This window comes from Bufo bufo, chromosome 11, assembly GCF_905171765.1.
Source record: "Bufo bufo chromosome 11, aBufBuf1.1, whole genome shotgun sequence".
Taxonomy (NCBI): Eukaryota; Metazoa; Chordata; class Amphibia; order Anura; family Bufonidae; genus Bufo; species Bufo bufo.
The window spans coordinates 17,860,663-17,876,894 of NC_053399.1; the positions used below are offsets into that span (position 1 = coordinate 17,860,663).

Genomic DNA, 16,232 nt, shown 5'->3' on the forward strand with positions numbered 1-16,232 from the left:
TGCCACCAATAGTCTGCTCCAATGGGACAGTTGCCACCCGGGGCCCCTTAAAAAGGGCATCCCTAAGGGACAATATCTGCGGCTACGGCGCAACTGTTCCAGGGTGACGGACTATTTGGTGGCAGCCAAAGATCTGCAACAGAGATTCCGTAGGAGAGGGTATCCCCAACATGTGCTCCCTAAGGCACATCAGCATTCATTAGCGGCTGACCATAACACTTTACTAGTTCCACAGGTGAAAACAATGTAGGATGAGAAAATGCGTATTATCGCAACCTTTGATGATGCCCATGAATCAGTTCGAGCTATTCTTGCCCAATTCTGGGGAATTCTACAATCGGACCCAGATGTGGGTCATTTGGTGGGTGATGAGCCGAGCATTACTTATCGCAGGGGGAGAAATCTGCGCGATAGGTTGGTGCACGGCTTATACCAATCCCCTGTGGCACCTACCTGGCTAGGGACGAGACCAATGGGCACTTTTTGCTGCAGCGGTTGCGTGGCATGTGGCGCCATTCAGACTGGGAACAGCTTTACCAGTACTGTCACGCAAAAGCAATACGCAATCAGGTCATTTATCAACTGTAAGACCCGAGGCATTGTGTACCTGGCAACTTGCAATTGCGGAATGCAGTATGTTGGAAAGACGATCCGAGAATTCCGGAGACAGATCGGGGAGCACCTAAATGACACTCGAAAGGGTGCAGATACTCCCATTGCACGTCACATTGCTTCTACTCATAAGAATGACCTGGATTCTATTCATTTCCAGGGAATTGAAATAGTAAGGAGATCTGTGAGAGGTGGTGACCATGACAAAAGAATATTGCAGAAGGAAGCACAATGGACCTTTCGTTTACAGACAGTGCGTCCGAAGGGGCTTAATGATTTTATTTCTTTTGCCTGCTTCATTCGATATGGTCCTAAATGTACCTTATGTAACCAATTGTCTGGTGAATGTCCCATCTTGGGATCCCCTTTTAAACCATTAGCAGTAATATGTGGAGGGCTCCCATCTTGTGATCCCATTTTGGGATCCGATCTTGGGATCCCCTTTAAGCCAGTAGCAGTAATATGTGGAGGGCTTACTGACTTCAGGATCCATACTTATCCCTCTCACTTCGGGATCCATACTTGTTCCTCTCACTTTTCATCATCATTTTTTGTAGTCATATAAGCTTCTGACAGCCCTCCCCATTCTTGGTGAGGGCGCATAGGACTCAGTGCTATGTAATGTTATCAGATGCAAAGGGAATAACATTGTTTGCTCCATCTAAACTCCGCGTTCAGCATATTTTGCTGCAGTCTAATGCCGTCCTGCTTCTAAAAGAATCGCCAATATATTCCTTTTATTATCTCTGGTGTTTTGACACCTAGGATGATTCGCCCCTGAAGTGGGGCGGCCAGCATGGGGGCGGTGGTTTGCGATGCAACTGCACCTCTAGCCCCTTGATTGGCCGTCTCAGGGATGAGCTCCGCCCTTGATGGGAGTGGCCTAGGTGACTTAAATAGCTGCTCCCGGCGCCCGCATCACGGCCATCCTAGCGCCGATGCTGCCGCCTCCACAACTGAGAGGCTCTATGTGTTTGTCTGCTATATGTTGTGTGTCTAAGCCCCGGCTCCTGATGATATACGTTACAAGAAACGCGTCGAGCAAATAATGGGCAAAATATAGACAGAGACAAACGCTAGCTGCTAGGTTCAAGGCGATGTGCCGTCCCGGACACTGAATTATCTGTGAGAGGGTGGAATTATTTGGGGTTGAATTAGGAGTAGCTGGGGACCTTGGAGTAGCTGTGCAGGATGAGCATACAATAAGGCCCCTTTCACACGGGCGAGTATTCTGCGTGGATGCGATGCGCGAGTTGAACGCATTGCACCCACACTGAATACCGACCCATTCAGTTCTATGGGGCTGTTCACATGAGCGGTGATTTTCACGCATCACTTGTGCATTGCGCGAAAATCGCAGCATGCTCCTCTTTGTGCGTTTTTCACGCAACGCATGCCCCATAGAAATGAATGGGGTTGCGTGAAAAACGCAAGCATCCGCAAGCAAGTGCTGATGCGGTGCGATTTTCACGCACGGTTGCTAGGTGACGATCGGGATGGGGACCCGATCATTATTATTTCCCCTTATAACATGGTTATAAGGGAATATAATAGCATTCTGAATACTGAATGCATTGTAAAATAGCGCTGGAGGGGTTAAGAAAATAATAATAATAATTTAACTCACCTTAGCATTAATTACAGTAACAGGACCTTGATGACGTCACTCCGGTCATCACATGATCTTTTACCATGGTGATGGATCATGTGATGACCGGAGTGATGTCATCACAGGTCCTGTTCAACAAAGGAGACAGACGAGAAGCCGGGCTTCGTGATCAAGTGGACTAAGGTGAGTTAAATTATTATTATTATTTTTTTAACCCCTCCAGCACTATTCAGAATGCTATTATTTTCCCTTATAACCATGTTATAAGGGAAAATAATACAATCTACAGAACACCGATCCCAAGCCCGAACTTCTGTGAAGAAGTTCGGGTACCAAACACGCGCGATTTTTCGCACGCAAGTGCAAAACGCATTACATTCGCGCGGAAAAATCGCGGGTGTTCCCGTAACGCACCCGCACATTTTCCCACAACGCCCGTGTGAAAGAGGCCTAAGGCTCTGAAGTTTACTGCAGACAGCACTCTGGCCCATGTCTCTCCTGGTTACAATTCCCCTCCCCCCACCCCTCTCATAGTGCTCGGTTTCTATTGATTTACTTGTGGTAGCATCACATCAGAACTCTGGTGGATGCTCCACAATTGATAGGGGTTTATCCACCTTGTAAGCTTTTGTCCGGCGGATATGTTCACCCCATGTACCCTATACAAGTGAAAGGGGTGTAACATATGACTGGCTGGAACTAGTGCCTTTTCTGGCTTTTTTTGCTATACAAGGGATAACCCCTATTGTGAACACAAGTCCCTTTAGGACATCACTCTCGTTCTATATTTTAAGGTATACCAATAAAGTTTGACATTTTAAGTATACAATAATACAAACGTACAGTACTATAATACTGCCCCTATGTATAAGAATATAACTACTATAATATTGACTCCTATGTACAAGAATATAACTACTATAATACTGCTCCTCTGTATAAGAATATAACTACTATAATACTGCCTCCTATGTACAAGAATATAACTACTATAATACTGCTCCTATGTACAAGTATATAACTACTATAATACTGCCTCCTATGTACAAGTATATAACTACTATAATACTGCCCCTATGTACAAGAATTTAACTACTATAATACTGCCCCTATGTACAAGAATATAACTACTATAATACTGCCCCTATGTACAAGAATATAACTACTATAATACTGCTCCTATGTACAAGAATATAACTACTATAATAATGCTCCTATGTACAAGAATATAACTACTATAATACTGCTCCTATGTACAAGAATATAACTACTATAATACTGCTCCTATGTACAAGAATATAACTACTATAATACTGCTCCTATGTACAAGAATATAACTACTATAATACTGCTCCTATGTACAAGAATATAACTACTATAATACTGCCTCCTATGTACAAGAATATAACTACTATAATAATGCTCCTATGTACAAGAATATAACTACTATAATACTGCTCCTATGTACAAGAATATAACTACTATAATACTGCTCCTATGTACAAGAATATAACTACTATAATACTGCTCCTATGTACAAGAATATAACTACTATAATACTGCCTCCTATGTACAAGAATATAACTACTATAATACTGCTCCTATGTACAAGAATATAACTACTATAATACTGCTCCAATGTACAAGAATATAACTAATATAATACTGCTCCTATGTACAGGAATATAACTACTATAATACTGCCTCCTATGTACAAGAATATAACTACTATAATACTGCTCCTATGTACAAGAATATAACTACTATAATACTGCTCCTATGTACAAGAATATAACTACTATAATACTGCTCCTATGTACAGGAATATAACTACTATAATACTGCCTCCTATGTACATGAATATAACTACTATAATACTGCTTCTATGTACAAGAATATAACTACTATAATACTGCCTCCAATGTACAATAATATAACTACTATAATACTACCTCTTATGTACAAGAATAGATCTACTATAATACTACCTCTTATGTACAAGAATATAACTACTATAATACTGCCTCCAATGTACAATAATATAACTACTATAATACTACCTCTTATGTACAAGAATATAACTACTATAATACTGCCTCCTATGTACAAGAATATAACTACTATAATACTACCTCTTATGTACAAGAATATAACTACTATAATACTGCTCCTATGTACAAGAATATAACTACTATAATACTGCTCCTATGTACAAGAATATAACTACTATAATACTGCTCCTATGTACAAGAATATAACTACTATAATACTGCCTCCTATGTACAAGAATATAACTACTATAATACTGCTCCTATGTACAAGAATATAACTACTATAATACTGCTCCAATGTACAAGAATATAACTAATATAATACTGCTCCTATGTACAGGAATATAACTACTATAATACTGCCTCCTATGTACAAGAATATAACTACTATAATACTGCTCCTATGTACAAGAATATAACTACTATAATACTGCTCCTATGTACAAGAATATAACTACTATAATACTGCTCCTATGTACAGGAATATAACTACTATAATACTGCCTCCTATGTACATGAATATAACTACTATAATACTGCTTCTATGTACAAGAATATAACTACTATAATACTGCCTCCAATGTACAATAATATAACTACTATAATACTACCTCTTATGTACAAGAATAGATCTACTATAATACTACCTCTTATGTACAAGAATATAACTACTATAATACTGCCTCCAATGTACAATAATATAACTACTATAATACTACCTCTTATGTACAAGAATATAACTACTATAATACTGCCTCCTATGTACAAGAATATAACTACTATAATACTACCTCTTATGTACAAGAATATAACTACTATAATACTGCCTTCCATGGACAAAAATAAAGCTGTGTGTAGTAACTTATGATTGTAACATCTTTGATGTAATGTATGTAGTAGGTGTAATATTTGGATTATTTTCTTCTCTATCAGGGGGCGGTTGTTAGCTCTGGAGGCCATGTTTACGCTGTGTACATTTTTCACGCTCTTCCTGGGCGCGGTCTACTGTCAGTTCCCGAGGTTATGTACGACAAGTGCAGCTCTTCAGACAAAGACTTGCTGCCCAGTGTGGAAGGATCGCAGCCCCTGTGGATCACGATCTGGACGTGGCCAGTGCAGAGAAGGTGTGATTTTTACGCCCCTTGGCGCCCGCCGAGTTCGCGATTTTTACGATGACCGATTGGATTGGCCACGTTTTTACTACGACAGAACTTGTCAATGCTTCAGAAACTACAGCGGCTTCAACTGCGGCCGGTGTAAATATGGCTTCTACGGCGACAAGTGCGATCGCAAAAAAAAATGTGTGGTCCGGAGAGAGATCCGCCAGCTCTCGTTTCTGGAAAGGAAGAGGTTTTTTAGTTACTTAGCGTTGGCCAAAACCACAAAAAGTGACGATTTTGTCATCCTGTCCACGGGAGACAGACACTTCCGGGACACGTACCGCTTCCTGGACGCCTCCATTTACGATGTCTTTGCCTGGATCCATTATTACTCCATGAAGCCCATTCTACTCAACGGAACATTTGATTTTAGCAGAAACTACGCCCATCAGGGTTCGGCTTTCCTCGGCTGGCATCGTTTGGGTCTCGTGTTCTTGGAGGGGGAAATTCAGCGCCTGACGGGTGATGAAGATTTCGCCATTCCTTACTATGACTGGAGAGGAGAAAAGAACTGCTCCATCTGCACCAATGACTTTCTTGGCGCAAGCAATGCACAAGGCTTTCTGGACGATGACTCCCACTTCGCATTTTGGAAAGTGAGTAGTAATCTTATTGCCATCTTGTCTCTGGATGCCTCTAGAGCTGCATTCACAGTTCTGCAAGCAATTCAAATGTATACTTCACTGCAGCACCCCCTGCTGGTTCAGTGTCTAGGTGTTGCAGATAATGCTCTGCTGTATTGCATTGTGGGTGATGTGGGGGTTCACACCGTACCCCAGATAATGTTGACAGAAGAGGTGTAACTCCTGAGCCTTCATGTAAAATTCATTCCTACTGTGCACCGTTTACAATATTAGGGTCTTTTTATGTGGCCGAGGAGTCTTAGGGTCTCTGCAGGCAACAAGACACGAGTGCTACTCCTAGATCTGCCCCTCATATAGCTTACACTTGTCCCATAACGATCTGCTGCAGCTCTGTATGTGAATGGAGAGATTCAGTAATGTGCTTGCAGCTTTAGATGTGACTAGAGTATAAGACATGAAGCAGATCAAACAATACAAGATAAATAAGCAATTTATTTGCAAAACTCAATACAATGTATACGTTTTACTGAAGTTTATGGGAGAGCTGTTCTGTATAGGACCCTCATGCCCATACTGGGGTTTTCTTATGTGGCGGAGGGGCCCCACAGCCATGACCCGGGCTTTACTCCTACACTCTCTATAGCCACTATATGCTCCAGTCTTATGTAATGTACTCATGCCTTAATTATCTACTGGAGAGATTCAGTAATTTGCAAGCAGCTTTGGATGTGACTAGAGTAGAAGACATGAAGCAGATGAAATTAAATTCAAGTTTACAGTAGAGCTTTTCTATGTAGGACCCCCATCGTCATACTTGGCTGAGGGGTCCTTCAGGTAACCAGACCCGCTGTGCACATTCTATAGCTGTTGTATGCTCATTTCTGATATAATATACTTGTTCCATAATGGTCTGCTGCCTCTGTATGTGTGAATGGAGAGATCCAGTAATTTGCAGGCAGCTTTGGATGTGATTGGAGTATAAGATGGATCAAAATCAGTATAAGAAAAATAATCAAAAGTTGAATTTAAGTTTACGATAGTCCCCCCCCCCATTTTATTGTTCTGTTCCCCACCCTCCTCCTACTTCATGGAAAGGCTAATACTGTATCCCTCTACTTCAGTCTATTTGCAGCGGGTACAATTATGCTGATGCCTATTGCCAAACTGCTGGGGACCAGTGCCAGATGGAGAGACTCCACAGGAAGCCGGGTTCAGATCCCCAGATCAAAAATCTCCCCACCTTCCAGGATGTAGAGGACACCCTGAAATGGACAGACTTCGATACATTCCCCTACGATGCTAGTGCACAGAGGAGTTTCCGGAACGCTTTAGAAGGTAGGTCATCATCTGTTACCATAAGTTGCCAGGATCTGAGAGCAGTGTCCTGTTTATCTTCATGTCATACTGAGGAAGGGGGGGCTGGTACTGGAAGCTGAGACTTAGGTGCTGTTTGCCTTGTACCTTGTATGCAAGTGCCGCAGGCAAAAAGGCAACCTGCCCATTTCTGCAGCGGCGCTGACCTCAATTTCCTGGGGCATGCCTTTGGACCCATTTGACCCCCTCGGCCCATGTATCACCGCACCCCCTATATATAACCTAAATAATGTAACATGCAGGGCTTAGGCTACTTTCACATTTGCGGCAGAGTGATCCGGCAAAACGTATGCCAACTGATGGCATCTGTAAGACGGATCAGGATCTTTATCAGTCTGAAAAATGCATCGAAATGCCGGATCTGTCTTTCCGGTGTCATCTGGAAAAACTGATCCAGGATTTTTTTTTTTTCACCTTTTCTTTGGTCTGTACATGCGCAGACCGAAAGGCTGGACCGGCATTGAGGCACGTCTTCAGTTTTTTGGGCCTGAGATAAAACCCTAGCATGCTGCGGTATTATCTCCGTTCTGAACAGTCAAAAAGACTGAACTGAAGACATCCTGATCGGATCGCTCTCCATTCAGAATGCAAGGGGATAAAACTGACCAGTTATTTTCCGGTATTGAGCCCCTAGGACGGAACTCAGCACCGGAAAAGAAAACCGCTAGTGTGAAAGTAGCCTTACCCTACTCTGCCGGTTTGATCCATTTTTTAGGTTTCCTGAGACCATCGGATGGGACAACACTGGAGTACACTATGCACAACGCGGTTCACCTTTATTTTGGGGGAACGATGTCTCAGGTCCCCATCTCCGCCAACGACCCCATATTCCTGCTGCATCACGGCTTCATTGACAAGTAAGTTCCCTTAAAGATGTAGTGGCGGCCATATTAGTAGTCACCCAGCTTTCCCAGAGACAGATACAGGGCAGAGGCTGTGACAAGTTGGATACTAGAAATGTTGACCATTTGATGGCTACTGAACACAATACACATCTCGTACTATAGTCCAACCAAACCACCAATTACTGACCCCTAAACCCTCTACATAGAGACACAGGCCCCCTAAATACATTTAGATCCCAAACCTCCTATATGCAGACCCAGAGGCGAAGCTAGAACTGACTGGGCTCCACAGTAAATGTTTGTACGGGGTCCCCCCACACACACTTACACACTTCTTCACAAACCCCCTCCTCCTGTGCAAACCCCTCTCATATGGCTATTTTGACTTTTTATTTACTGTATTTATTTATTTGCATCTCATTTTAAACACAACTTTATTGTTTTTTTTTAACATTTACAGTTGCTGACGGAGTTTATATTCAACTCAACCCCTTTAAAACCTGCGCTGCAATAGTGATAGACCCGTCTGATTCACCTCTACATATCCACAAGTATTTTAGCCTCTGTACCTTTCATACTGCAGCCATGGACGTGGTCATACATGCACTTTTCACATACATGGACACAGTCATTCATGCACTTTCCACATACATGGACGCACACATATACAATACACATATAGAGACACCTAGCTTTTCCTGCTGTATCTCTCCCCCATTCTCTAATGCCTCTGCACTTTTGCCATGCAGGATAGCAGGGAAGCTGGATGACATCTCATGATATAATTCACGTAGCTTTCCTACTGTACTGCTGGTCACATGTGCACAGTCTGGGAAAGCTGAATATAACCCCAGTTCCACTGCCACTCACATCACTGCTGCAGATGTGGCAATCCAACTGATGTTCAGCATGCTGGGCATGGAAGGTTCAGTCAGCAGGAATCGCGGGTAGGAAAGGGGGCGGGGATATGCTAGCTCCACCCACATTGGGCCGTTCTGATGCTGGTCACTGTCCATCATCAGAACTGAGAAGGGGAAGAGGCGGAGCAATGTCCCTGATGTCAGGTCAGTGACAGAGGTGCAAGAGCAGGACTCTGGACCCGGTGCAGGAGAAGTCAGCTGCTCTGACAGGGGCCCGGTGTGACGAACTAAAGTGACTGCTCCCGGGCCCCTTCTGAGCTGCTTCCCTGATAGCTACACCACTGTGCAGACCCCTAAACTTATACAGAACCCTTACACTTACCACATGCAACTAACACTTTGCTCCTCTGCCATCTTGCTGCCCTCGATTCTGGACTTGAGGACCTGCTGAGGTCACATGACCACGTGCAGGTCCTTCTACAGCAAAAAAAAAAAAGAACAAGAAAACATCGTTTTTCATCATACTGTATCTTTGGTCACATTGGGCAACCCACACACCTCCTATTATGATCAACCATTGCTAAGTGAACTCATCTCACTCTCCACTCACTGCCAGCAAGCAGAGATGGTAATGAATTGAAACACAGTATATTAGAAAGTTGCAGAGATTTTCATTGATTGATGCTTAAGCTGGATATTCATTAGACTGGTCTTTGAAGCTCACATGTAATATTTGCAACAGTTGAGTAAAATTTTTACCATCGTCTTTCAGGATATTTCAAGCATGGCTGCAGAATTATAAAGCCACCCCAGCCGACTACCCAGAAAATGATGAGCTCGGACAGGGCCCCGATGAATGCTCCACCCCTTACTTTCCATGTTATAGGAACAAGGATTTTCTGAGCAGTTCTACTGAGCTAGGATACATGTACTCTGAGTATCAGGGGATGTAAGGTATCTCCCTTAAAGGGAATGTCTTTGTAGCAATGTTTGGTGTTGTTCTTGCCTTCTTGTAAGTTTTCCTGTTACCGTATCCTCCCCTCTGCGGCCATATGTCCTGCTCCTGGGATAGATGAGCATTTTAAGGACGGTAGTCGCCCAGTTTTTACCTATTGATAATTAGTCTTCTTATGCAGGGATTCGTCCCCTGCTCCTGTGTCACTATGAACACAACTTCTTCCATGATGAGTCCCACTTTGCATTTTGGAAAGTGAGTATTATTAATCTTTGCTTTGCATATTATGTACTCATTTGTCTCATTGTGTCTTATATTTTAGGCACATCCAGAGCTGCATTCATAATTCTGCTAGTTCTAGCAATTCAGGTTCATACCCCAAAGTAGTCCCCTTCTGGTTCAGTGTCTATGTATTGTACTGCATTGCTGGAGATATAGGGTTCACTCCAGGTCCCAGATATAACAGCCTGAACTAAAAGGTAAGCTCCTGGGACCTAATACAAATCAGTACCAGGGTCCCCACCCCACATGCCATTTTTAATACTAGTGTCTTGTAATGTGGCAGAGAAGCCTTTGGGTCTACTCAGGCATCAAGACCTAGGTGCTTCTCCTGCTTCTGCATCCCCTATAGCCATGTCTGATATCATATACTTGTCCCATAATGATCTGCTGCAGCTGTGCATGCTAGTGAAAAGATTCAGAAATTTGAACGCAGCTTCGGATGTGACTAGAGCAAATCCGAGGAATGCGGTGACAAATGGCTGAGAATAGGAATAATACTCATTTAAGAAGCCAAAGAACAGACCTTTTAAGTGGAGGAGGAAAACCAATCATATAATAGGTGCAGTTAAACTTGCAGGAGGGTGCAAGAAAACAAGGCAAGCGCTTTTAAAGAACCACAAGATGGTCTGAAGTAATATCACATTATAATATATATAAATTAATCATATATCTGTATGCAGTCTATAGATCACATTGCACGTACATCTACCTCTAGCTATCATTTTCTGATGTCTGATTTTTGCTTCCCACTACAGAAGTTGGCCAGATTGCAATATGATTATCCCCAGTCTGATGGGCGTTATAGTCTCTATACGGATATTAGAAACAATGAGAATACTGAGATTACACTAGGGTTAAGGAGGCTGCGCTGTCGTATTACGGCTGCTCATGAACGTCTGGTCACAGATGGCTTGGATAATGGACTTTACCTTCTCAGTTACAATAAGTAGATGAGGGACAATGGTTGCCATTTCCCCAGATACCATAGATGAGTGCCCCCCCTCTCCAGAGGTCACAGGTCACTGCAATCATCTTAATTGTGTTTTGTAAATATCCGTAGTTACATTGTATCTGTCCTGCCCTTTCCTTTATGTAGTGTCCACAGCTATGGGCATATGGAGAGTGGGTGCTTTATATCAGCTTGGTCCCTTCGTCTGACTGACTAAGGCCTCTTTCACACGGGCGTGTCCGGATTAGGTCCGGATGCGTCCCGGTGCATTGCGGCAAACTCGCGCGAGTAGGAACGCAATTGCAGTCAGTTTTGACTGCGATTGCATTCCGATGTTCAGTTTTTATCGCGCGGGTGCAATGTGTTTTGCACGCGCGTGATAAAAAACCGACTTTGGTACCCAGACCTGAACTTCTTCACAGAAGTTCAGGTTTGGGTTAGTTGTAGTGTAGATTGTATTATTTCCCCTTATAACATGGTTATAAGGGAAAATAATAGCATTCTGAATACAGAATGCATAGTACAATAGGGCTGGAGGGGTCAAAAAAATAAATAATAATAATTTAACTCACCTTAATCCACTTGTTCGCGCAGCCGGCATCTCTTCTGTCTTCATCTGTGAGCAATAGGACCTTTGATGACGTCACTGCGTTCATCACATGATCCAATTCTATAAAGTGATAGAATTGTTGATTGTTAATTATATGATGTCTGTAAATTATAATAAAAATTTAAATTATTCTATAAATTAAGCTGTAATTTAACTACAATTAAAAAATTGAATGAAATGATTAAGTCTTTATTGTGAGACCCTGCATCTTACACCATGTACATCTCATTCTGTGAATGTGTCATCGCCTGAAAACCGACCCGAAACCTTACACACTATAACGCTCATGATGTGACTTTCCACCTGACTCCCCTCCGCAGACTAGAACACATCTGATGCCATCCTGTCCTCACTTATCCCATCATATCAGAGCAACAATTACTGCCCCCACAAGATCAGCACACTCCTCCTGAAACACTCTGTGCTGAGCAAACTGCAACACTAGATGCACCAAAATGTTATAAATTCCTTTAATGAATTTGCCTCTTTGGAGACATTCCCTATAGGTAATATCAATCAGAACAGTGAAACACCAATGAGATTGTGACCTGTCCATGAATGCTGCTGAAGTCATATTGATGAAATTACATGTCAGTAGACACCAATATAGTGGTAAAATACAGGCAAATTTTTCGGACATCTTTAAAAGTTTTATATAAAAAATGCACTTACCATGATAGCGACATTTTATGAACACTGAAAACTATATAAATATCATCTAGAGCTGATTATTTCCATTGACCTGCTATATGCACTGGATAAAATTAATCATTTATAATGGGCAGGAATATAACTACTATAATACTGCCTCCTATGTGCAAGAATATAACTACTATAATACTGCCCCTATGTACAAGAATATAACTACTATAATACTGCTCCTATGTACAAGAATATAACTGCTATAATACTGCCTCCTATGTGCAAGAATATAACTATTATAATACTGCCCCTATGTACAAGAATATAACTACTATAATACTGCCTCCTATGTACAAGAATATAACTACTATAATACTGCTCCTATGTACAAGAATATAACTACTATAATACTGCTCCTATGTACAAGAATATAACTACTATAATACTGCTTCTATGTACAAGAATATAACTACTATAATACTGCTCCTATGTACAAGAATATAACTGCTATAATACTGCCTCCTATGTGCAAGAATATAACTATTATAATACTGCTCCTATGTACAAGAATATAACTACTATAATACTGCCTCCTATGTACAAGAATATAACTACTATAATACTGCTCCTATGTACAAGAATATAACTACTATAATACTGCTCCTATGTACAAGAATATATCTACTATAATACTGCTTCTATGTACAAGAATATAACTACTATAATACTGCTCCTATGTACAAGAATATAACTACTATAATACTGCCTCTTATGTACAAGAATATAACTACTATAACACTGCTTCTATGTACAAGAATATAACTACTATAATACTGCTCCTATGTACAAGAATATAACTACTATAATACTGCTCCTATGTACAAGAATATAGTGATGGACGAACATCGGACGGCATGCTGCGTGAACGCGATCGATTGAACCCGATCAAATGTTCGCGAACCGCAAGTTTTGCAGCGGGCCCCATTCACTTTTATGGCAGGCGAACCTGAAAAACCTTCAGGTCATATTTGCAGCCACCAAATACTTACTAGTAATGCACAAATCATCCCACAACATTGACAGTGACATACCAGAGGGGGATTAATGTCAAAAATTTCCATTAAAAATATGTATTTTAATCAGGGGCCATTTTTATGCGTCTTAAAGGGAAACTGTTAAAATGTGGCCTGCTGGAACCTAGAAAATTTTTATTTCAGTCCAAGAGAGTACAGTCCCCAAACATTAGGCATTCACCAGACATAAAACATCAAGTGATTATGTGGCTGGAGGTATATTAGATGGTCATTGGATAACAATTTTAATTCAGGCCAGTGGAGTACAGGCCCCAAAAATTATTCATTCAATGTACAGAAAAGAACAAGTGATTATGTGGCTGGAGGTATATAGGACGGTCATTGGATATCAATTGTACTGCAGGCCAGTACAAATATATGTCAAATACATATGTTTAAAAGAACTAAAAATATAAAATTGGATTAAAAACATAGCTAACGAAATCCCCCCTCTTGAATAAACCCCAAATGATAATAGGTGAAATTAGATAACACGTGGCCGTCACAGGTGTTGAATTCCTCTGAGGCCCCAACAATTAGGCATTCACCGTACAGAAAAAATCAAGTGATTATATGGCTGAAGTTATATTAGACAGTCAATGGATATCAATTTTACTGCAGGCCAGTGGACTACAGGCCCCAAAAATTATTTATTCACCGGACAGAAAATAACAATTTATAATGTGGCTGGAGGTACATTAGGCGGTCACCTTATAACAATTGTACTGTTGGCCAGTTAGATTACAGGCCACAAAAATCATGCATTTACAGTACATAAAAGATCAAGTGATTATGTGGCTGGAGGTATATTAGACTGTCAATGGATATCAATTTTACTGCAGGCCAGTTGACTACAGGCCCCAAAAATTATTCATTCACCGGACAGAAAACATCAAGTGATTATGTGGCTGGAGGTATATTAGACGGTCATTGGATATCAATTTTACTGGAGGCCAGTACAAATACATGTCAAATACATATGTTTAAAAGAACAAAAAATAGAAAATTGGATTAAAAACATGGCTAACGAAATCCCCCCTCTTGAATAAAAACCAAATGATAATAGTTGAAATTCGATAACACGTGGTCGTCACAGGTGTTGAATTCCTCTGAGGTCCCAAACATTAGGCATTCACCGGACAGAAAAGGCCTTTTATGCTGCTGTATATACATAAGACAAGGACCATTCTTTGTTCTGGGTGGTGGTGGATATATGTGGGCTGGCATGAGAAAATTCAATTAAACGTGGTCGTCACAGGTGTTGAATTCCTCCGAGATCCATGCCTCATTTTTTTTCAGAAATGTGAGGTATTCCACACTGTTGTGAGCTAGGCTATTTATTTATTTTTACAGTGTTCACCTGAGGGGTTCAGTCAAGTGACATTTTTATAGAGCAGATTGTTACGGACGTGGCGATACCTAATATGTATACTTTTTCTCATTTATTAAAGTTTTACACAATAATAGCAGGTATATTAGACGGTCATTGGATATCAATTTTACTGGAGGCCAGTACAAATACATGTCAAATACATATGTTTAAAAGAACTAAAAATAGAAAATTGGATTAAAAACATGGCTAACAATATCCCCTCTCTTGAAAAAAACCCAAATGATAATAGTTGAAATTCGATAACACGTGGTCGTCACAGGTGTTAAATTCCTCCGAGGTCCCAAACATTAGGCATTCACCGGACAGAAAAGGCCTTTTATGCTGCTGTATATACATAAGACAAGGACCATTCTTTGTTCTGGGTGGTGGTGGATATATGTGGGCTAGCATGAGAAAATTCAATTAAACGTGGTCGTCACAGGTGTTGAATTCCTCCGAGATCCATGCCTCATTTATTTTCAGAAATGTGAGGTATTCCACACTGTTGTGAGCTAGGCTATTTATTTATTTTTACAGCGTTCACCTGAGGGGTTCAGTCAAGTGACATTTTTATAGAGCAGATTGTTACGGACGTGGCGATACCTAATATGTATACTTTTTCTCATTTATTAAAGTTTTACACAATAATAGCATTTTTGAAACAAAAAAATAATGTTTTAATGTGTCCATGTTCTGAGAGCTATAGTTTTTTTTATTTTTTGAGAGATTTTTTATGTAGGGGCTCATTTTTTGCGGGATGAGGTGACGGTTTTATTGGTACCATTTTGTGGGACATACGCGTTTTTGATCACTTGGTGTTGCACCTTTTGTGATGTAAGGTGACAAAAATTTCTTGTTTTGACAGTTTTTTTTTTTTTTTACGGTGTTCACCCGAGGGGTTAGGTCGTGTGATATCTTTATAGAGCTGGTTTTTACGGACGCGGCAATACCAAATATGTCTATTTTATTCTATTTTTTCCTTTTTTTTTTAATCCTTACTTGGGGACTTTTTTTTTTACATGTGAAACTTTTTTTTATTTTATTTTTTCAACCCTTTATTTTTTATTTTAGTTTTTTACACTTTTCGTCCCCCATAAGGTCATACAAGACCTCTGAGGAACATTTACTTCACTTTTTCTTTTTTTTTTTTACTGTAGAGAGCCCCAGAGAGGCTGTACAGCATAATTCTGTGCTGTACAGCCTCAGAGCAGGGCTGATCGAGGTCTGTGAAAGACCTCACACAGCTCCTGCACT

General features: G+C 40.9%; 1 protein-coding gene across 1 annotated transcript in view; it reads left to right on the forward strand.

Annotated features, from left to right (window-relative positions):
- LOC120982593 (tyrosinase-like) overlaps window positions 1-10,673 on the forward strand; it is a 35,423-nt gene extending 24,750 nt beyond the window's left edge. The window contains exons 2-5 of the mRNA XM_040412850.1: window positions 5,206-6,028; window positions 7,138-7,351; window positions 8,106-8,247; window positions 9,868-10,673. Of these exons, the coding sequence (XP_040268784.1) occupies window positions 5,231-6,028; window positions 7,138-7,351; window positions 8,106-8,247; window positions 9,868-10,048 (1,335 nt within the window). The 5' untranslated portion in view covers window positions 5,206-5,230 and the 3' untranslated portion in view covers window positions 10,049-10,673. The remainder of the gene's footprint in view (window positions 1-5,205; window positions 6,029-7,137; window positions 7,352-8,105; window positions 8,248-9,867) is intronic.
- Window positions 10,674-16,232: the final 5,559 nt, after the last annotated feature.